Source organism: Gossypium raimondii, chromosome 8, assembly GCF_025698545.1.
Source record: "Gossypium raimondii isolate GPD5lz chromosome 8, ASM2569854v1, whole genome shotgun sequence".
NCBI lineage: Eukaryota > Viridiplantae > Streptophyta > Magnoliopsida > Malvales > Malvaceae > Gossypium > Gossypium raimondii.
The window spans coordinates 8,792,097-8,813,936 of NC_068572.1; the positions used below are offsets into that span (position 1 = coordinate 8,792,097).

The 21,840-nt window shown below is 36.9% G+C and overlaps 2 protein-coding genes and 1 non-coding gene across 3 annotated transcripts; 2 read left to right on the plus strand and 1 right to left on the minus strand.

Annotated features, from left to right (window-relative positions):
• Positions 1-1,652: 1,652 nt before the first annotated feature.
• On the plus strand, positions 1,653-2,138 carry LOC105793114 (uncharacterized). The gene has a single exon (XM_012622043.1). The coding sequence runs from the start codon at positions 1,653-1,655 to the stop codon at positions 2,136-2,138; it is 486 nt and encodes a 161-aa protein (XP_012477497.1).
• An 11,967-nt stretch (positions 2,139-14,105) lies between these two features.
• On the minus strand, positions 14,106-17,329 carry LOC105790683 (pentatricopeptide repeat-containing protein At3g63370, chloroplastic). Its single transcript, XM_012618406.2, has one exon. The coding sequence runs from the start codon at positions 17,327-17,329 to the stop codon at positions 14,423-14,425; it is 2,907 nt and encodes a 968-aa protein (XP_012473860.2). The 3' UTR covers positions 14,106-14,422.
• A 72-nt stretch (positions 17,330-17,401) lies between these two features.
• TRNAK-UUU (transfer RNA lysine (anticodon UUU)) lies at positions 17,402-17,474 on the plus strand. The gene has a single exon. It is a non-coding gene; the product is annotated as a tRNA-Lys (tRNA).
• The last annotated feature ends 4,366 nt before the right edge of the window (positions 17,475-21,840 follow it).

Consider the following 21,840-nt stretch of genomic DNA (forward strand, 5'->3'; position numbering starts at 1 on the left):
AGGATCGAGGAATCTGATGGTTCGAGTACCTTTGCTCTAGAAATCAAACCTCATGTAGTAAGCTTTAGAAACTTGCCCTTGGTAGAACTACACCAAACCCTAGTAGATTCCCGAATTTGTGCTTTATTGTTCTCTGTTTGTGTTGAATTCTATTTTTTGTATATGGTACTAACTTTTGTGTGTTTTGCTTTGATTGCATGCCATTTTGACTGCATAGCATTTCATCCTAAAATGCGTTAGTTCATATTCGGTTACTAGATAGAGAGCTTATCATGGAAAATGGATTTCTTGATAAGGTGGAGGATAATGCTGCTGTCCAGGCCTGGTCTGAGACAACACAGCAAGGAAAAGGTGATAGTTTGGCCGAAGGATATGTATCGGAGTTGTAAGACTTCACTCGTATTAGTGTAACCCAGAATAGTCTACAAGAATTGAAGGAAATCTGGGATCAGTGGAATGATTAGGTCAAGCAGCTTTTTTACTCTAGCTATGGAGATCTGCCTTATCTGTTTAACATAAAGGTGGATAAACATTTGTTTCGTGCCCTCGCCCAGTTTTAGAATCCTACTTACAGTTGTTTCACTTTTGGGGGAGGTGATCTGGTACCTACAGTGGAGGAATACATGGCTTTACTTCGTTGCTCGAAGATTCAAGCAGATAGAGTTTACTCGAGATCTGTTAATGTCCCAACCTTTTTGAAAAAATTGATAAATATCACCGAGATGAGCGAGTAATGGGTTACAGTGCAGATCAAGCAGAAGGGGGATAACAAATGTATTCCTTGGAAGAATTTGAGAGATCTAATTCTAGCATACCCAGATACGGAGAAGAAAGTTAATGTCTTTGCCTTGAGTGTCTACGGCTTAGTTGTATTTCCCAAAGCCCTGGGACATGTTGATGAAGCGGTCACTGATCTCTTTGACCGACTTGATAAGAGGGTTACGCTAGTCCTGGCAATTTTAGTAGAAATCTTCAGATCACTTAATGAATGTCGGAGAGCGGGTGAGGGTAGATTCATTAGATATGCGCAGCTCCTTTTGGCATGGTTACACAGTCACTTTTGGAAAGTTGATAAGGTTTCTTATCGAGTCTTCTCCGAAAATTATTCACCTCTGAAGGAGGTAGTGGCTATACCGAGGCGGGATGATATCTCGGAGGAAAAATGGATGGAAATTCTTCAGGATCTTCAAGAAGAGGATATCGAATGGAGAGCTCCTTGGATACTTCCAGATGAGATCTTATATAGATGTGGTAATTTTGATTGGGTCTCCTTACTTGGGATTTGGGGAGCTATTGGCTATGCATCGTTGCTAGTGCTAAGACAGTATAGGTCAAGACAGTTCGTACCCGCAACTCAAGGGCTAGCTCAGTGTGAATTTTCATATAAAGGCGATGGTTACAAGAAGAAGATTCGAGAGATGTCTAATGCCTGGAATCAGACTCAAGGGATGAATAGATTGGCAGTAGGTCTGATAACGACCCCTGAATATATCAAATGGTAGGGTAGAAGGATTAATGATAACATCTCTAGGCCAAGTCAGGGAAACGGTCAGCCAACTCGAAAACATCCGCAAGTTGTCCCCTCCGAGTTAGAAATTATAAGACATAATTTTAAAAGAAAGAATGCAGAGTTAGAAAAGAAGATAGAACAAATGGAAGAAGAAAAGATGAATTTGAGACTAGACATGGATGTTCGGAAGCTAGAAACCGAAAAATTAAGAAAAGGGAGGAACAAAGCTGAAGGAGATTTGGATAGTTTGAAAATTGACTATAAGATGTTGCGTTGTTCGGTGAAAGCTGCCGGGTTGGGGAAAACTTCAGAGCAGTGGTGTCAGGAAATTCAAGAGGAAAAGATCAAGGCCGATAGATGGGAAAGGAAGTTCCAAGAGGCCCAGATACGAAATGAGACCCTAGAGAAGAGTTTGTTAAAAAGCCGAAATGAAAAGGATGAGCTAAAAGCTAGAGTGGTTGAACTTGAGAAAACTCTTTATCAGTATCGAAACCGTAATTCTACAATGGAGCTAAGAGCAAGCTTAGAAAAGATTGAGCAAATGAAAAGAAGAGTGGAAGAATTAGAAGTGGCATTACAAAGATGTGAAATGCGGATTGAATTCCTTGAAGCCAGTGAAGAGCGTTAAAAAGAGTAGCTCCTTTGTTGTCAGAACCTAGTCAGAAACAGAGATCACATTATGGGTGAGGCTGTGACTCAGATTCGAGAGGTAGCAGATTACTTATAGACTTTGGTAGTACAATCTGATATACTGAGTGTAAAGTACGAGATAGAATCAGACCGGGGGCAGGAGTTAGCTTCGCTGCTTAGGAAAATTAAAGCCTTAAGTGTTAGGGCTAAGCCATATATGTAATTTGTTTTATGTAAAGAATTTTTCTTTTCTGGTAAAGTTTTCTAAATGGAATTGAATTTAAATTGACGCCTTTTTGCATTCACTTCACGCATTTACATTACATTACATCATATGCATTAAAGTCTACCGAAAGGTCCTAATTAGTTAAAATCATTTCAGTTTATCTGGCAACCGGCAAAAAACCTACCAACCAAACATCGTTACCATACCCGAGCTAAGACAAAAGACATGGACCAAAAATTAAAAAAACTCGAACAACTGCAAAGGGAGATGCAAGACTAGATACAAGCGCAAATGCAAGAGCAGCTAGCTAAGATCCAACAAGAAATGACGGACAAAATGCTAGAATCCCAAAAAAGTATGATGACCCAGTTGACCCAATTATTGACTGGGGGAATAGATAAAGGGAAAGGCCCCATGACCAACCCCAGTGAGGATAATGATAAGCCACTATATCCTCCAGGTTTTACTCCACCTAAGGTACAGGTCTAAGCTGAGATGTACCCGTAGAGACTATCCGTCACAATTAGGCCTCAGGCCGGTACTTCGATGCCAGTGAACTTTCAAACTGAATTAGATTCAAATCCAGGAGATAACCCAGCCAATCCAGTGATCCTCGATTTTGATGAAGTGGCAGAAAAGGAAAAAGCTAAGGCGGAATTGCCAAAACAGCTAGAGGACGGGTGTAGATGGCTGGAGGAAAACTTTAAAGTGATGGAAAGTGTTGATAATCATCAGGGAATCGACGCTAAAGATCTAAGCTTGGTTCCAGATTTAGTTCTTCCGTACAAGTTCAAAATTCTAGAATTTAAAAAGTACAACGGGACTAGTTGCCCTGAAGCTCACATCACCATGTTTTGCAGACGAATGGCTGGATACGTTAACAATGACCAACTACTAATACACTGCTTCCAGGACAGCCTGGTGGGGGCAACATCCAAGTGGTACAATCAATTGAGCTGTACCAAGATTAGTTTGTGGAAGGACCTAGCACAAGCATTCATGAAGCAGTATAGTCATGTCACTGATATGACTCCTGATAGAATTAATTTACAAAACATAGAAAAGAAGCCTAGTGAGAGTTTTAGGTAATATGCACAAATATGGAGGGAGGTTGCCATCCAAGTTCAGCCACCGCTCCTAGAAAAAGAAACCATGATGCTCTTTATTAACACGTTAAAAGCCCCATTCCTCAAACACATGCTAGGGAGTGCCACAAAGAGTTTTTCAGATAGTCATGAATGGCGAGATGATTGAGAATGCCATAAGATGTGGAAAGATAGATGCCGGAGAAAGTAACAAAAGGTTAGCCTCAAGGAAAAAGAAAACAAGGTGAGCAACACGAATACATACAACAAAGGTTACTCGAAGTTGATCACGGTAAATCAACTAGGAAAAGGGGTTGCCAATCAGCAAGGCTCATCAAAGCAAGAATTGGGTACAAGACAAAACAATGAGAGGCTCCAGTTCACGCCAATTCCAATGTCGTATAAGGAGCTATATCAAAGTTTGTTTGATGCACACGTCGTTTTCCATTTCTATTTAAAGCTCTTGCAGCCTCCGTACCCTAAATGGTATGATGCAAATGCACAGTGCGATTATCATGTGGGAATTACGGGGCATTCTATAGAAAATTGTACTACTTTTAAGAAACTGGTTGAAAGGTTTATCAATATGGGTATTGTCAAATTTGACGATTCATCCAGTACAGAGAATTCACTACCCAATCATGCTGTTAATGGAATAAACATGATGAGTGAGGATATGGAGAGAAGAATAAAGGTAGACGTCGCAAAAATAAAAACTCCCCTGAGAAGGGTCTGGAAGGAGATGATCAAAAGGGGGTTAATTGTTTTAGATTTAGCGGAAAGATGTGAAAAGACGAGGAATTACTGTGAGTTTCTTCAAGGCATGATAGATGACAAGGAAGTGGAACTCTATGAAGAAATCAAGGAGGAAGAAAGTATATGTGCATCCGAGTCTACAATCAAGGTTTCGAAGGTGAATCATCCTGCGGTTATCATTTCAAGACCAAAAAATAATGACGCTGAGGTACTAGTAGCACCAAAAATTACAATTCTGAAACCCGCAACCTTTTCTTACAAGGACAACAAGAAGGTCTCGTGGAACTATGAGTGTAATGTAACCATCCCGGGAAGAGAGACTTCAGTTAGTGCTTCAAAAAAAATCAGGGTATAGGTTCTCGTACACGTAGTGAGAGATGTTACGACGTAATAAGTCATCAAGTAGAACCTATAAAAGGACAGGAAATGACAGAACAAAGGAAATAGGAGACAATCGAGCCCATCAATAAGCTAGTAGGGGAGGAAGAAGCCAAAAAATTCCTTAAATTATTAAAGCACAGTGAGTACAATGTGGTAGAACAGTTGCATAAACAACCAGTTCGTATATCTATACTAGCTTTGCTCTTAAGTTCAGAAGTACATCGAAGCGCGTTAATGAAAGTGTTGAATGAAACATATATGGTCAATGATATCTCTGTCAACAAATTAGATCGGTTGGTTAGCAATATAAGTGCCGATAACTTCGTCTTCTTCAATGACGATGAAATACCATCTAAAAGTATGCGGTCTACTAAAGCGTTGCACATTACTACCCGATGCAAAAGGTACACCTTACTTGGGAATCTGATTGATAATGGATTAGCATTAAATGTACTACCATTGTCCACACTTAACAAGTTACCAGTAGATAGCTTGCATATGAAGTCGTGTCAGAATATAGTGAGAGCATTTGATGGCACTAAGAGAAAGGTTATGGGGAGAATTGAAATACCCTTATTAATTGGTCCAACTGTCTATGAGGTAGACTTCCTTCTGATGGACATCAAGCCTTCCTACAATTGTTTGTTAGGAAGGCCATGGATACATTCGGCAAGGGCTGTACCTTCATCATTACATCAAAAGTTGAAGTTGATATCATAGGGTAGATTGGTGACGATAAATACCGAAGAGGATATTATTACTGCTGTAACCAGTGATACGTCGTACTTGGAGACGAATGATGAAAGAGACGAATGTTCTTTTCAGTCTTTGGAGTTTGTGAATGCCACATTTATTACCAATGGGAGCAGGATGTCGATGCCAAAAATGTCCAAGGCTACAAGAATGAGTCTACAGTTGATGGTAGGAAGAGGAGCCCTGCCAGGAAAATGACTGGGGAGACATCTTTAGGGAAGAGTTGAGGTTTCAATGTTGAAGGACAAGTATGATCGTTTTGGCTTAGGGTACAAGCCAAATACAAGACAAAGAAGGAAAGAGATAGAGAGGAGGAAATCAAGTAGGAACCAATGATATTCCCTCACATATTCGAAATTTTTGTGTCAGGTGGGATTATTCATCCCGAGTGAAAAACACCAATGAGAGAAAGTATTGAAGAAATGTTGGAAGGCTTTCATATCAATGCCATCGATAAAGTTGAAAGAAGGACCTTGTTAGAAATCTGTCCTTACGAACTTGGGAGCGAGCTAAATAATTGGACTGCGGAAGAAATCCCTATAGTCTTTAGAGCTTATTCAGAGTAATGTTCATAACATTCTTGTTGTTTTTAGCCTAAAAATGATAGGAATTCCTTTGTGAAATAGGCTCATGTCTGAACGTTATTATTCTAATAAAATACATCTTTGCATTCATTTTAAGCAAGTATTCTTTTATTCTTTCATTTGTTTGAGATTGTCTTTCAAATCATTCTTTCATTACATTTATAATCATATTGTACAAATGATTATTCATAAATTTATATATTCTTGGTATATTCTTTGGTACCCACCGTAGGTCCCCGGATATCAATGACATGAGTGACGCTGCTACTCAAAATTTTCCTTTTGAGCGAGACATGTGTTTAGAAGGATCGTATGACTTTGAAGATGACGTAGACTGTAGTTTATCTCCGGACTTGTTGAGGATGATAGAATAGGAAGATAAACAAATCCTACCTCATAAGGAGTCAATAGAAATTGTGAGCTTGGAAGAGGGAAAAGAGGTGAATATTGGAACTGACATTACCACAGAGACGAGGCGAGACCTCATTGAGTTACTCCAAGAATTCAAAAATGTCTTCGCATGGTCATACTGGGATATGTCAGGATTAAGCACCGACATCGTAGTGCATCGCCTTCCTATAAGAGAAGATTACAAGCCAATTCGGCAGAGAGTCCGAAGGATGAGGCCTGATATTGTGCTAAAAATAAAGGAGAAAGTCAAAAAGCAGTGTGATGCCGAGTTCTTATAGGCGGTCAAGTACTCCAAATGGGTAGCTAATATCGTTCCAGTCCCTAAAAAGGATGGGAAGATACGAATGTGTGTGGATTACAGAGACCTGAACAAGGCTAGCCCGAAGGATAATTTCCCATTGCCTCATATTGATACTTTAGTGGATAACACAGCAGGCTACTCTCTGTTTTCCTTTATGGACGGCTTCTCTGGATACAATCAAATAAAGCTGCATCCCGAAGATATGGGAAAGACCACATTTATCACTTTGTGGGGAACGTTTTGCTATAAAGTGATGCCATTTGGTTTAAATGATGCAGGAGTATCATATCAAAGAGCCATGGTAGCCTTGTTCCATAACATGATGCACAGGAAAATCGAGGTTTACGTTGACGATATGATTGCAAAATCCAGAACTGAAGAGGAACATGTACAGGTCCTGAGAAAGTTGTTCTTAAGATTGAGGAAATTCCAGCTCAAGCTTAACCCAATGAAATGTACTTTCAGAGCTAGGTCAGGAAAGCTGTTAGGTTTTATAGTCAGTGAAAAAGGAATCGAGATCGGCCAAGACAAGGTCAAGGCAATTCGAGATCTACTTCTACCACGTACTCAGAAGGAAGTTCGAGGTTTCTTAGGAAGATTAAATTACATTTCCCGGTTCATCACAACTAACTGAGAAATGTGACCCCATATTCCGTCTCTTGAAGAAACATAATCTAGGTGAGTGGGACGAGGAATGCCAAGAAGCTTTTGACAGGGTAAAACAGTACTTGTCCAATACTCCAGTACTATCACCACCTAGTCCAGATAGGCCACTGATACTGTATTTAATGGTGTTTGACAATTCCATGGGATGTGTGCTAGGCCAACATGATGAGACAGGAAAGAAAGAAAGGGAGATATACTATCTCAGTAAGAAATTCACTGATTGTGAAATAAGATACTCGTCTGTTGAGAAATTGTGTTGTGCCTTGATCTGGACGACTCGGAAATTGAGGCAGTACATGTTGTACCATACGAATTGGCTAATTTCAAAATTAGATCCTTTAAAGTATATGATGGAGGTAACTACTTTGAATAGGAGGATGGCCAGATGGCAGGTTTTGTTTTCCGAATTTGACATGGTCTATGTGAGCCAGAAGGCCGTGAAAGGGAGTGAAATAGCTAACTTTCTAGCTAGTAGAGCCTTGGAGGATTACGAGCCCTTGAATTTTGATTTCCCAAATGAGGACTTGATGTATGCGACAACTACTGAAGAAGATTTCCAAGTGGGTCACATTTGGAAGCTAAACTTTGATGGAGCCTCAAACGCTGTGGGCAATGGAATTGGGGCAATCTTAGTATTCACAAAATGATATCATTATCCTTTTACTTGCAAATTGGATTTTGATTGCACAAACAACATGGCAGAATATGAAGCGTGCATCATGGGTATTCGTGTAACTATAGAGCGTGAAATAAAAGTATTAGAGGTATATAGGGATTCAACATTGGTGATATAATAATTCAAAGGTGAATGGGAAACGAGAGATCCTAAATTAATCAGTTATTGAAAACTGGTCCTCAAATTGATTGAAGAGTTTGATGACATTACTTTCTACTATCTCCCACGAGATGAAAACCAGATGGCTGACGCGTTGGCTACTCTAGCCTCCATGATTAAAGTGAACAGCCAAGAGGACATGAAGCCTATCCAAATGAGCATCTATGAAACCCCAGCTCATTGTTACAATACCGAAGAAGGAGAAAAGGAGATAGCCCTTGGTATCAAGATATATTGTGATATATGAATAATTGTGAGTATCCTAACCAGGCAGCTGAGAATAATAAGAGGGCTCTGAGAAGACTAGCCATTGATTTTGTCTTAGATGGGGAGATCTTATATAAAAAGGGAAATGATCAGGTACTATTAAGATGTGTGGACATTGTGGAGGCTAGAAAAATCTTGGAGGAGGTCTATGAGGGTATTTGTGGAACGCATGTCAGTGGGTTCACAATAGCTAGGCAGATTATGAGGTTCGGGTACTACTGGTCCACCATAGAAGAAGATTGCATTAATTATGCCAAGAAGTGTCATAAATGCCAAATTTATGGTGATAAAGTGCATGCACCTCCTTCGCCTCTTCATGTTATGACTTCTCCATGGCCTTTCTCTATGTGGGGTATGGATGCCATCTAGCCAATATCGCCGAAGGCTTCTAATGGGCATCGTTTCATCTTTGTGGTTATTGATTACTTCACTAAATGGGTAGAAGCTGCTTCGTATGCTAATGTCACAAAGTCAGCAGTCAGCAAGTTCTTGAAAAAAGAGATCATACGTCGATATGGAATGCCCGAAAGAATTATATCTGACAATTCGTTGAATTTGAACAACAACTCAATAGCGGAGGTCTGCAGTCAATTTAAAATCAGACACCATAATTCGTCACCGTATCGCCCAAAAATGAATGGTGTAGTGGAAGCGGCCAATAAGAATATCAAGAAAATTGTGGGGAAAATGACTGAGACTTACAATGATTGGCATGATAAATTACCATTTGCCCTCCTTGCTTATCGAACATCAATCAGGACTTCTACCGGGGCAACGCCTTTCTCCTTGGTTTACGGTATGAAGGCAGTATTACCCATCGAAGTTGAAATCCCTTCTCCTTGGGTATTGGCTGAGATAAATTTGGATGAAGCAGAATGGATCCAGTTTCGATACGATCAGTTGAACCTAAAATAGGGAAAAAGTCTAAAAGTTATCCAACACGGTCAGATGTATCAAAAGCGAATGATGCGGGGTTACAATAAAAAGGTTTGTCCAAGAGAATTCCATGAGAGGGAACTAGTATTGAAAAAGATCCTTCCTATACAAAAATATTTTAGAGAAAAATGGATGCCAAATTGGAAAGGTACATATGTTGTAAAGAATGCCTTTTCCGGAGGAGTTTTAATTTTGAGTGAGATGGATGGTAAAAACTTGTCAAACCCTGTAAACTCAGATGCAGTCAAGAGGTACTTTACCTAAAAGGAGAAGGGATCAATGTGAAAACTCGCAAAGGGCGCTTTGAGTCCTTAAAAAAAGAAAAGAGAGGCCAAGGTGAAAACCCGCAAAGGGTGTCTTGAGACCAAAGGGGATTTGGGTTGAAAACCCGAAAAGGACGGCTTAAATTTTGATCGGAATAAGACATAAGGTGATCAGAGCAACTCAAAATTTTGATTGGGGCATGCGGTGATCTTGCTATACCTGAATTAACAGGAAAAGGGTATGTGACGTCTGGGGCATCGACAGACTAGTGTAGATCTACTAAACACATGTCAAACCCAGCATGGTCTTCAGAAAGTTTCTACATAGAAGTTTAAGCTGCGATATCTGAGATACCTAGTCTTCATACTACTTATATTGAATTTGTTGTTCTTGGAATACTTTATTCTTTCCAAGATACTTGTTCTCAATCTATTACTTTTCTATTTTTTATCATCTTTTTTTTAAAAAATTTATTCATTTCGAGCTACGCCCCAAATCAATTCATTTCTTATTCAGGATTATGATCTTTTTGCAAGCATGTTGCATTAGAATAATGATTAATGGGCTAATAAAACTTTCACAAGGGAAGTTTTGCATATTACTCTAAAAGTTTCTAAATAATACAGTAATCTGAAACAAGACTATTGTTTAGAACGCACCGAGTTCAAAGGTTGGAAATCTAAGAAAGAAAAATCTAAGTTAAGACTATCCCTTCTAATTTTGTTGTCAAAACATTGATTAAACAAAATGACAAGACGCCGTGTTGGTGAAAATGCTTAAACGAACAAGCAAGCAATGATCACCGAATAATAATAAGAAGTCATTCTTGGAGAAGAGAATTCTTTATTTGTGCATGGGCATTTGAATGGTGTAAAGGACCAAAGAGCTTCACATTTTGTATCCTTGAGTTGCGATAGGAGAGGATTGAGAAAAAACTAGATTTTTCTACCCTTGGGTTACAGCGGGAGAAAGATGATACAAATTTTGCGTCCCAATGGATTGAACTTTAAAGTTCACAGTGGGGGCAGTCTGATTAAGTGTTTTTTTGGAAATGCCAGCTGAGCAAGAGGGCGTTGTAACACGTTAGTGATAAAACCTTAATAAACTTTGAGTAACGACAACCTAAGTGATAAAGAAGGATTATTCTCGAAAAAATGACATTCTGCATTCATTCAAATGTCATTCATACACGTCTAGTTAGGAGCATTTGATTCATTCTGATCATGTCATTCTAATCACTAAGCATAATTAAGTTCATAAAATGGATTATACAGGTCATGTTCCCCAGAGAATAGATCAGTGAAGATAGTAGATCTTGCCTTCCTATACTGACAGAGAAGCAGATCGAAGACATCAGCCTTGCCTCCCTGGGTTTACAGCGGAGTAGACTGAAAATAGCAGATCTTGCCTTCCTGTACTGACAGCGAAGCAGATCGAAGACACCAGCCTTGCCTCCTTGGGTTTGCAACAGAGCAGACTGAAGATAGCAGATCTTGCTTTCCTTACTGACAGCGAAGGAGATCGAAGGCACCAGCCTTGTCTCCCTGGGTTCGCAGTGGAGTAGGCAGATCTTTCCTTCCAGTACTGGTAGCGAAGTAGATCGAGGACACCAGTCTTGTCGCCTTGACGTCGCAGTGGAACAGGTTAAAGCTCAAGATAGCGAATCTTGTGTCCCTGGCGTTACAGCGGAGCAGATAAAAATTGAGGGCAACGAATCTTATCTCCCTGGTGTTAAGACTTGGAATAGCTAAAGTGGAGCAGATTAAAGTTGTGGGCAACGAATCCTATCTCTTTGGCATTATAGTGGAACAGATTGAAGCTACAATAACAAATCTTACTTCCCGGGTAGTGTAGTGGAACAGATTGAAGCTACAACAGCGAATCTTGTTTCCCAGACATTACAGTTAAATAGATTGAAGTTACAACAACGGATATTACTTTCTTAGCGTTGCAGTGGAACAAGTTGAAGCTGCAAGTCTCATCTCCCTAAAGTTGCAGTGGAGCAAACTGAAGATAGCAAATGTTTCTTTTGAAAAGCTACAAGTTACAAATCCTATCTCCCTAACGTTGCAGTGGAGTGGATTGAAGTGGCAACTCTTATACCCTTGAAGACATAGTGGGTCGAAGTGAAGCTACTCACCAAAAGAAGTCAAGACTCGACAAGACTAGGCAAATTTGGCTTTGTTAAAGTCTTTACTTCATTCCCGTTACACGACAACGAGCAAAGAGGGGCAGCTGTACAAACCCAAAATTTTCCCAGCCCATATACAAATAATAAAACCAAATTTAAACTAAAACCAAAATAAATGAAACAGGCCCAAATTACCAAACCCAAAAACAGGCCCAACAACCTAAAAGCTAATCCTAGCCCAAAACAAAAAGAAACAAAACCCTAGGCAGCAACCAAGCCTCACTAGCAGCACCCTAACGGCGACTGCAAATGCGCGCCTTCTCACAAGCATGTCGCCATGCGTTCAGTACTGTAAAAGGACTAGGAGAGTCCAATAACAACACAAACAGTGTAAAAGTAGGGAAAATAGGAAATTTCGGGATATAAAAAGGCTCCAAATTTATGTATTTTAACACTCAAGGATAAATCAAAAGAAAATAGAGAAAAATCAATTTAAGTGCAGACCATTTTCAAAGCTAGTAGTCCCATTTTTTATTTTTTTTATTTTATTTCTATTTATTCATTTACATTTTTAAAAAAATCGAAAATAAAAAAAATAAAAAACGTGCCTTTTTTTAGGATGAGGTGCCGCTTTCGATGAAAATCGATATTTTTGGGTCCGAGAGTCGGAAAAACAAAAAAAATAAGTTTTTAATTTTTCTGCCACCGTGGACAGTGTCGCCATCGTCGGCGATCGGCAACCGCCACGGTGGTCCAGCGTCGGAGCTGTGGCTGGATTCTGGAAAAGTTTGAAAGGGTGAGAGAGAGTTTGAAAGAAAATTATTTTGTTTTGTTTTTTAAAATGAAGGAATAGTAGGGATTTAAATTTTTTTTTTTTGGTATTTATAGCTTACCCAAAACGGCGCCGTTTTGGGCTAAAGGGTAAGCACAAAAACGGCGTCGTTTTATTAATGGCCCGTCCGACCCGACCTGATTTGTGGAATATCCGCGCGTTTTTAAAGCCAAATGACCTATTTGTGCGAATGGTCCTTTTTCTTTTGTGGCGCAATTCAATTAAACCCTATTATTTTATTTTAAATTTCACCCTATAATTTCTGTATCATTTTATTTTGGCCCTTTTCTCAACGCTGCGTATAAAGGCCAGGGGTATTTCCTCAATCGGTCCTTGTTGTTTTACACGTGTTGCAATCAGGCCCTCGTCAGTTTTTTATATATGTTTTAAATCAATGCCTTTAAATATCATTTAGTTTTTTATATATGTTTTAATCCTTCGTTCACTTAGCTTCAATATTTTAAAGTTTTTTATTATTTTCATCATTATCAGAACTTTTTTTATTATCATTGTAATTATTAATATTATTATTGTAATTATTACTTATTTTTTTAATTTCATCTTTTAAATCCCTAATTTATTTAACTTTAGCCTTTTAAAATTTAGATCTTTTATTTTTTTTGTTTTATTCTTGTTTTGAGTTTTATTATCCTTTTAACTATTTTATGTATTATTTTAAATTTCTTTTATTATTCCTTTATTTCAAAATTTTCATATGTTTTAAAAATTTTGCTATGAAAGTTATTCACTTTTAAATGACCGTGTATATTATTCATTGTAATTTGTTTTGTATGTTATTTACCTTAAATTGTTGCACTATTTACTTTAAAATTGTATTATATATTTTTCCTTATGTTCTCTTTGATTAATTGAGATAATATGTGCCGTTATGAGTGTCAATTGCTCATTCGTATTTTAATTTGTTGTTATTCATCAATGTAACTATAGACTTATGATTTGTCTTCCATATTACCTAAATTTCTAACTTACGGGGTTTTGGTTTTCTCGTCAAACCTCAATAATTAGACATTTTAAAAATTTCAAAACTTACGTTTTTTTAATAAAATTAAAAGCAAGTTTTATTTCATATTTAGAACTCTGAGAAGTCATGCCTTAACTTACGAGGTCTTGATTTTCTCATTGAACTAAGATGACCAAATATTTTCAGATTTCAAAATACGAAATTTTGATAAAATTTTTTCAAGGGTTAGCTTATTCTCAAGGATTCAAATGCCATATCCTAACTTATGGGATACAACACTTTGTCGCCTTGAGACGAGGAAACCTTTTCTACATTCGTTCAAATATTTTTTTCAAGTATTATTTTTAAAATTGGCATCAATAAAAAGGGGATCATTTTTAATTTTTTCAAATTTTTGACATTTGACTTTAAGACATTAACTAATCAATTCAGTACCAATTTTGAGCGTTATAAGGATGCTAATCCTTCCTCGTACGTAATTGACTCCCGAACCCTTCTTTTTTTCTGAAACTCATGGACCAATGTCATTTTTAAGGTGATCCGATCACACCTCAATAAAAGATCAATGGCGACTCCAATTTTCATTTTTTTAAGTCGACATTATTTTTTTTTAAAAATGGTTTCGACAAAGGGTATATTAGTAATTTCTTGCAATTGAATCATTATTGGCAATCTTGATAGCAGCTTTGGCATATCAACCTTCGAACTGGGGCGCTGCCACCAGGGTAATGATCATAATTCTATTCGATCTTAGCAGATTTGAACCAGAACGAATGACATAAGGAAAAATGGCTTGATCAACTCAGAGTGATTCCAATACGTTCAGCAAGAAGAATGTCGAATAGTCCAATTCAAAAAATTGGATGTAACATTCACCAGAAATCCCCACAAGAACAAACCCCATCCTCAAAATGGTGAAATCTATTGGCATCCCTCACGACAAGTTCCCGTCCAAGGAGTTTAGAGACTAACTTACAGAAAGTATGGCAATCACCACAGACACGTAGATTTTTTGTAACCCGAATGGGGGTTTGCTCAGCAGTCTTGAGCAGACCATATGCAATGGCTAATCTTTCACTGTGCCCATATAGCATCTTAACTTTCTCATTTTCCTCCACATTGTGCAAAACAAACTTTGTTTGAGCTATATAACCTCCTTCCTTCTCCACTTTTTCTGTGATTTGATCCAATTTCTTGGTTATATGATGACACTCTGGATGAGACTTGTCTCTTGCGATGAAAGTATGAATCCTGTTCCCCACCTCAATCCAACTACATCCAGGACTTTTCTTCAGGCCTCGCTCCTTCATTCTACTTCTAATTTTTTCAGCATCTTTACATCTTCCTTTAGCTGCAAAGACATTAGAAACAAGCACATAATGACCGGGATTTGTGGACCCTAACTCCAAAAGTTTCTGCACTGCAATTTCTCCTAGTTCTTGATTTGAGTGTACTTGGCAAGCCCGTAGGAGTGCACACCAAATTTCAGCAGTAGGTACCATCTGCATGCTTTTCACAAATTCATATGCCTCTTCTAAGCAATTTGCCCGACCAAGGAGATCAACCAGACAAGCATAGTGCTCTGGCCATGGTTCCAATTGATATTCATATTTCATGATCTCAAAAAATTGTCTACCTTCAGCAGTCAGTCCTGAATGGCTGCAAGCATATAGAACTGACAAAAACGCTACATGATCTGGAGTGAGATTTTCCTTCATCTTATTGAATAAATCAATGGCAACTTTTCCATGGCCATGCATTCCATATGCATTTATCATACTTGTCCATAGGACTAAATCTTTACTTTGAATAGACTTAAATATCGTGTGTGCATTCTCAACCATTCCACATCGAGAATACATATCCACAAGAGAGCTGGCAATTGATCCTTCAGAGAAGTTTTGCCTAATAACAAAGCCATGGATTTCTTTCCCATACTTCAAGGCAGACAAACTGGAAGCAGCAGAGAGTGCACTTTTTAATGCAATAGAATCAGGGTGAATATTAGTTTTGTTTAGGATATGGAACAGTTCAAGAGCTTCATTAGCAAGCCCATTGTGGACATATGCAGAAATCATGCTTGTCCAAGACACAACATCTTTAAACTGGATTGACTCAAATGTTTGCACAGCATAATCTATGTGTCCACATTCTCCATATACATCAACAATCATGTTTCGCAGCACAACATCAGACAGGCCTCTTCTCATAATATAACCATGAATTTCTTTCACTTGGGGCACACACGCCAGTTCACTACAAGCCAGCAGTATACTACCTATCATCATGGGATCAACATCAATATCTATTAATTGCAGTTCTCGGAACAATTCAAAAGCCTTTAAAGCATAACTGTTTTGTGCATAGCCAGCAATGACAGTAGTCCAAGAAATTAAATCTTTGTCAGGCATCCTATTAAAAGCATAGCCCATGTAGTTCACACAAGAACACTTTGCATACATATCTATAAGAGTATTTCCAACCTGCAAATCTAAATCAAATCCATTTTTTATTGCATAAGCATGCAATTCCATACCATTCAATAGGTAACCCAATCGCCCACAAGCTACCAGGATGCTTATTACTGTAACCTGGTCAGGTTTTTCACCAGCATTCTGAAAATCATGGAAGAAATGCAAAGCTTCACTGCACATACCATTTTGGATAAACCCAGTAAGCACAGAATTCCAGGCTACTTTATCCTTTTCTTCCAATTTGTTAAAAGTTCTTACAGCCTCACTCATCTTACAACACCTGACATACATAGCAACCAAAGCACCAGCAACATAAGCATCAAGAAGCTGAGCTGATTTCAACACAGCAGCATGTATCTCCTTACCTAATTTCCTAAAGGAATAATCTTCACAAGCCTGAAGACAAGCAACAACAGTGTAAGTATTAGAGTCAAGACCAGCCTTTTGCATTTCCCTGAAAAGTTCCAATGCTTCCATAGATCTTCCATTTGAAGAATATGCTGAAATTATAGAATTCCATGAAACTACATCGTCTTTTTGGTCTATTCTCCCGAATAATCTCCTTGCTCCAAAAAGATCATCACATTTGGCATACATAGCAACTAAAGAATTGACAACACAAACAGTAGAATCATACCCAAACTTGACAGCCAGACCATGAATTTCAGACCCTAAATAGAGATTTTTTAGCAAACCACTAGCTTTAAGCAGAGAAGGAAAACTATAAGCATCAAGAGAAACTCCCAAAACCCGCATTTCTTTATAGGTTTGAAGAACTTCAAAAGGTTTCCCATTTGAAACATAAGCTCCAATCATAGCATTCCAAGTAAAAATACTTCGTTGACCCATTTGATCAAACACTTTCTCGGCATTCCGAACTGACCCGCATTTCCCATACATAAACACAAGCTTAGTAGCTAAAAACACGGATTCAGAGACGGAACAAGACTTTATCATGAGGGCGTGAATTTGTAGCCCTTGAGAAAGAGCTTTCTTTTGAGCACAAAGTTCAAGAACCGGGGCATAAGTCTCGTCCGGGTGATCATTGGATGAAACTGGGAGCGATTGAAATGCTTCCTTGAGGTTTCCTCGAAGGCAAATATCCTTTAAAGTATGGGTTTGGATGGGTTTACGAGAAAAAGATGGGATTTTGAGAGTAGGGTTTATTTGTGTTTGGATTAACATAGGGGGGTGAGCGAAAATTGAAGAGCAATTATTAGTGTGCAGATGAGCCAAAGAAGCGGGCATTAGAGGGAAAGTGCAGGAGAGGACGACGCTCAGTGTAGGATAAGACTGCAGTCGCATGATCAATGGTACTGTTATGGAAAAACATTTTCAATTGATTAATATAATAAATAATAATTGTCAAAATCACAAGCCGTCTTAGCTCAGCCGGTAGAGCGCGTGGCTTTTAACCACGTGGTCGTGGGTTCGATTCCCACAGACGGCGTTTTGTTGATAATTTCATCAGCTCAATTTTAAATTTTCTTGTTGTCTTTTAAGATATGGTCACGTGGAGAAGAGAGAGAAGAGAAAAAGGAAAAATAGAACATTCTTTTGACGGTTTTTTTTTTCTTTTATGTTTAAAGTTAAGGTTAATATTTGATATATTGGTAGTGTATTTTTTTTATTTTATAAATAGTTTTAAAAAGTTATTACGTGTTTCTTTTTAAATATATATTTTTAATATTTCACTATAGTTTATAGGACACATCTCAACTCTTTAATCCTACTTGTGGAGTCTAAAAACTCCACTACTAGTGTATTAAATATTTTCTTTTAAAGTATTAGGGTAAACTACAAGAATAGCCATCCAACTATATCTTTAGTTCTATTTTAGCCACTCTACTATTATTATTTTTATTTAATCATTCAACTTTTCGAAATTAAATATTTTAATCACTCTCCAATTAGATGTCGTTATTAAACGAGTGATGAAGAACTGATGTGGGCCATTTTTATTGGCCTAATAACAAATTTAGCCTTACAATGTTTACACATTCTATCAACTTGATCATGAATCTAAAAAGGTCAACAAATAGTCTTCAATGTTTACAAAAATTTGTCATTTTAGTTCAAAGTCTAAAAATTCAATAAATTTAGTCTCAAATTTACAAAACTTGTCAATTTAGTTTGTAACACCCCTCACCCAATCCAAGTAAAAGATGTTACATTTAAACATTAAACTCGTCACTTAAACATATTCTTGTTTCATTATAATCAAGGTAACTTATAGAACAAAACATTATTATTCATACATAATTCACTTTTTTTTTACTTATAAACCTTAGTACATGCTAAACTAAAACCCAAAATATATATACCAAATGGCTTGAGCTTGAAGCCTGAGGAGTGATGTGATCCGAACTGAAGTTGCAATCCTCAACTCTTTTCAAAACTTATCAATTACCTATGCATTTAAAACAAATGCGTTAAGCTACATGAATAGCTAGTAAGTACTTAACTAGATTCAATCTTACCATTTTGATATATATACAATTCAAATAATATTTTAATAATATTTATTCACATAGTTTCTTTCACTAATATACTTAAACTTTCAATTCATTTTCCAAAACATAAAATCATTTAAATTAATTTTGTAACTTATAGTTTTTACTTTAACACATATAGCCACTAATCAACTTTCACATTCACATAAATCTTTTTCTCATGTCACAAACATAGCATAAACTCTTAAGTCACATGTTTCACTTAATACTTAATTCACATGTATTACTAAAACACATATATTATTATAACACTTCTACTTTCACCTAACACTTTGCAGTCCTTAGTGAGTCTTAAGGAATTTCAATAATTCCGATACATTACAGAGCTTTAGGTGAAAGCAAAACTCCTGACCTTTAATGGAACTCTAATAACAAAACTTCATTAAACACATCACAAAACCCACTTATCTTCTCCTAATCCCCTTCGTTCAACCCTAAAATCATTTCATTATCGTGTATCATATTTCCTCTAAGTTCACTAACGCATTTATTCACATATCGCTTTCATATAACATACTTGATATATCACAAATATATCACTTTGTATCATATGACTTATTTACTTTGAATCACATAAACACATTTACTACATTTTTATTTCACATATTCACTTTATTCATAATTCATAAAAATACAAACATATCATATATTCACAACACTTCACACTTTAGATTTCAATTCACTATCATTAATCACTTTACTTTCTTATAACACTTTACTTAAATATTTTGTTTCATTATTTTAGCAAACGTAGTAATTTTTGAGCCTTTTACATTTTAGTCCTTAAATTCATGAAAATTCAATAATTATTATGTAACAACCCGTTTTCAGTGAAATCGAAACAGTGGTTTCGGGACCACAAATCCGACATCAAAAAATTTATTTTATTATCATTTTAATGTCTACAACATGTTAGTGGTGTCGTATAAAATTTTCGTGAAGAAATTTTATCGTTTGCATTTTTAATTTGATAAAAAGGATTAAATTTGCATAAAGTGCAAAACTTGTGTTCTATTGGAGAAGGTGTCAATTTAATATGAAGTTAGAATATAAGTGGCCTTAAATGGTAATTAGGCCATTAAGATAAATAGTGGACAAAAATGAACATTTTTTTATGGTTTTAAAGGTTATTACTTAAGGTTAATTTAGTAAATATATAAAGCAACTTAAAATAAAAATGAATAAAAGAAAGAATTTCTTCTTCTCCAATAAAAATAAAAAATAAAAACTAGGGCAAGACACCATTTTTGAGCATTCAACATTTGGCCAACACCTAGTGCATGTAAGTAAATTTTTGCTTGGTTTTTAATGATTGCTATGTTTTTGGAGTCGTTATAGCTTAATCTAGCTAGCCCAAGGACTAATTAGCAAAACTGTTAAAAGTCTAGGATTTTACCATGAATGTATGTTGGTTGTTTTTTATGTTTGAGGGATGAAAATGAATATTTGATGATATTTGAGCAACTTTTGTAAACGAATTTTTGATGAAATTATCAATTAAGGATTTTATTGAAAAATAGAAAAATGTTCATGGTGAAAATGTGGAATAAATGAAATAGAGGGATTGATATGGACTAAGTTAATATTCGACTAGCATGGGTGTGGATTAAATTGCATGAATTTGCATTTTCATGAGATGGGAACTAAATTGTATTGACTTCAAAATTATAGGGACAAAAGTATAAATTTTCCAAAATATGATTTTTGGATTTAATTGTTTAGAATGAATTTTGAATGAATGAATTTCGATTATATAGATCAAGAAAAGCAACGTACGGATTTAGATTGGGAAAAAGAAAAAAGTATTGGATTAATCGATCGTTTTTCTCCGTACATGTTTGAGGTAAGTTCGTATATTTAATTAGCATTAAATTATGTTCGATTTAAATACTTTTATGTTATATTCTTGGCATTATGACTCTACGGAAATATCTAACAAAGTTTCGGTGATTTTCGGACCCATTTGAGCCTTAGGAATATATAGGATACAAATGACATGTCATTAGGGGTTACCATATTTTAGGTGTTGGTCTCGTACGTCCTACCGGTGGCTGAGTTTCTGGCATATGTTGCGGTTACTTGATAGCTTGTGTGAGCAGCACCGTGTTGCTACTTCTTGACTGACTGCTTGTGTGAGCAGACCCATTTATGGCTTGAGAGAGAACATTGATATGAGATTGAGTTAGTAGTGGTTTGATCACATGTGGGCACTTAGTGTGCGAGATTCCCACGTATCCGATATTATTCTAGTGGTTCAACGAGTATACAAAAAGTAAAGCATCGGCATAAGCATCGACTTATAATATCACAAAAGCATGGGAAAGTTATGATAAGATATTGATTAAAAATCTTTAGTACGTTCATAATAAAAAGAATGTTTTCATGGAAAGCTTAATAAAGTTTTTTGTCGTATAATGAGTTTGGTTAATTTATATGCTAATTATACTTGTAAATTGTTGTTGGTGCTTAGGCTTGTGCCAAGTAATGTTGGATATGTTCACTGTTTGCTTTTATGCTTTTATAATGAAATGGTAAGTAATGTTAATAATTTACAAACTTACTAAGCATTTTATGCTTACTTGTGTGATTTTTCTCTTATAATTCTAGTTAATCAAAGGTTCGTGCAGTTTGGAAGCTTGTCAGAGATCCATCACACTATCCATTGGTTATATCGGTATATTTTGAAGATTTTGAATCATGGTTATAATGCATGTATAGGTGTTTTGTTCAATGAATTTAGCCATTATGTGTGGCTTGTATATCTGTTATTTTGGTTGATAAATTAGTTGGTAAGTTATTAAGATTATATGGTATATTGTGTGGTTGTTAAATTGATGCGAATGCTTTAATATACATATGTAAGTGAGTTTTGAATGTTTGTTTTTAGGTGCAAATGGCTTGAGCATGAATTGTGAGTTTGGGTGAGAAAAATGGCTTCGAAATGACCTACTTTTCATCTACACAGGCAGAGACACGGGCGTGTGTCTCAGCCGTGTGTGACACAGGGCCAGGAGACACGATCGTGTGTCCCCTGTAGCTTTAAAAGGTTGCAAGTCAGACTATTACACAGCCTAGCATGCGACCTGGCACATGGGCGTGTGAGGTTATTTCAAAGGGTACATGGCCTAGCACACAGGCATGTGGCTTGGCCGTGTGACTCAAGTCAGTGAGTTACACAGGTGCAGACACAGGCTGAGACACGGTCGTATGTCCCTATTTCAAATATCCATACGGCCTAACACATGGGAGTGTCTCTTGACACGGCCTGGCCACACGAGCGTGTGACCCCTACAGTTGGAAAAT